Source organism: Halyomorpha halys, unplaced genomic scaffold, assembly GCF_000696795.3.
Source record: "Halyomorpha halys isolate HHAL.00 unplaced genomic scaffold, Hhal_1.1 Scaffold437.1, whole genome shotgun sequence".
Taxonomy (NCBI): domain Eukaryota; kingdom Metazoa; phylum Arthropoda; class Insecta; order Hemiptera; family Pentatomidae; genus Halyomorpha; species Halyomorpha halys.
In genome coordinates, this window is record NW_027105773.1 from 438,008 (window position 1) to 439,478 (window position 1,471).

General features: G+C 34.1%; 1 protein-coding gene across 1 annotated transcript in view; it reads left to right on the forward strand.

Moving 5' to 3' along the window:
* The first annotated feature begins 228 nt into the window (after window positions 1-228).
* The window catches only part of LOC106682723 (soma ferritin), a 4,009-nt gene continuing 2,766 nt past the window's right edge, over window positions 229-1,471 (forward strand). Inside the window, exons 1-2 of the mRNA XM_014423737.2 lie at window positions 229-443; window positions 528-752. Coding sequence (XP_014279223.1) covers window positions 339-443; window positions 528-752 — 330 coding nt within the window. The 5' untranslated portion in view covers window positions 229-338. The remainder of the gene's footprint in view (window positions 444-527; window positions 753-1,471) is intronic.

Sequence of the window (1,471 nt, forward strand, 5' to 3'; positions counted from 1 at the left end):
GGAAGTGATAGGTTTACAAAGAAGGGTACTTCGAACATTCCAGAGTTAACTTAAGTTCTATTTGGATACCTCAACGGTGTTTTCTCTAAAGGTGATTGTACATGCTCAATCATACTCAAAGATAACGATTCTTGAGATAAAATTAAAAACAATTTTAAATCCCCTCTTTTCCCCACCACTGCGCCATATCTTCTGAACAAGGTCATTAGCACTACTATATATATTCGTGCCAAACGTTTGTCACCACAACCCGTCTCCAATTGCTAAGGTAATACACACCTTACGCGTTCTCGATTAATTGTCAGTATCCAGTGTGATCTACAATTATCAAATCTACAATGGCAGCCAGTCAAGTACGTCAAAATTTCCATGCAGAATGTGAAGAGGCAATCAACAAACAAATAAACATGGAACTTTACGCCTTCTACACTTACATGTCTATGGTATGTAAATAAATATGCAGTGTTTACATTACTATTTTAATTATTCGAATAATGTTTACTGATGTTTTTTTTTATTTTCAATAGGCCTACTATTTTGATAGAGATGATGTTGCATTGGAAGGTTTCACGAAGTTTTTCAAGCACGCTTCCGATGAAGAGAAAGAGCATGCGACGAAGTTGATGACTTACTTGAACAAAAGGGGAGGCAAAGTTGTCTTCGCCCCCATTGCTTCTCCAGCCACCAATAACTGGGAATGTGCTGAAAAAGCCGTCGAAGCATCTCTTCAGCTTGAAAGAGACGTCAATACGGTAAATATCATCGTAATAATTTCTACATAAGTTTATGAGCGAAAACATTAATGTAAATATATAAATATTAAAATCATGAAGAAGATGGTGACAGAAGAAGTGGCTAAAAAGATATAAAAATAACCTTTATTTTGGTTTTTTCTATTATTATTTTTAGCCCCGATGAAGCTCTACAAAGTGGGCCGAAACGTCGGCAAATAAATAGTTATTTACTATTTTTCTTTCTCTTTTGACCGCAACCCTGGCCATCTTCTCCATAACTGGAAATTACACGGTCAACTATTTATATGTACATAAAATAATTATTCCGCAAAAACACTGTTTAACTTTTAAATAAAATTCAATCCTACTGGTTGAATAGTTGAGCGACATGGTTCTACATAGTGCAGCATTCAATAGTAATTTGTAACTTAGAAGATCTGTTTCTCAAAATCATGGTAAATGTAGTTAGAACTTTATCAAACCAAAATTTGGATCAGATAAAAAAAAATTATTCATATCATCAACCACTGTATGACATATGACTGCTATATGTATATAAATGTACGTTATATATGTATATAATATCTTGTACGATGCAATATCTGGTTTTAAACTCAAGCTGAATAAAATCTAAAATGAATTTCTTCTTCCTTCACGATTTAAACAGCCAAGAGAGTTAAGGGGTCTACCTTAGCAACCTCCTTACAATAGTGAAGCCGGTTCAAATCCGAATATAT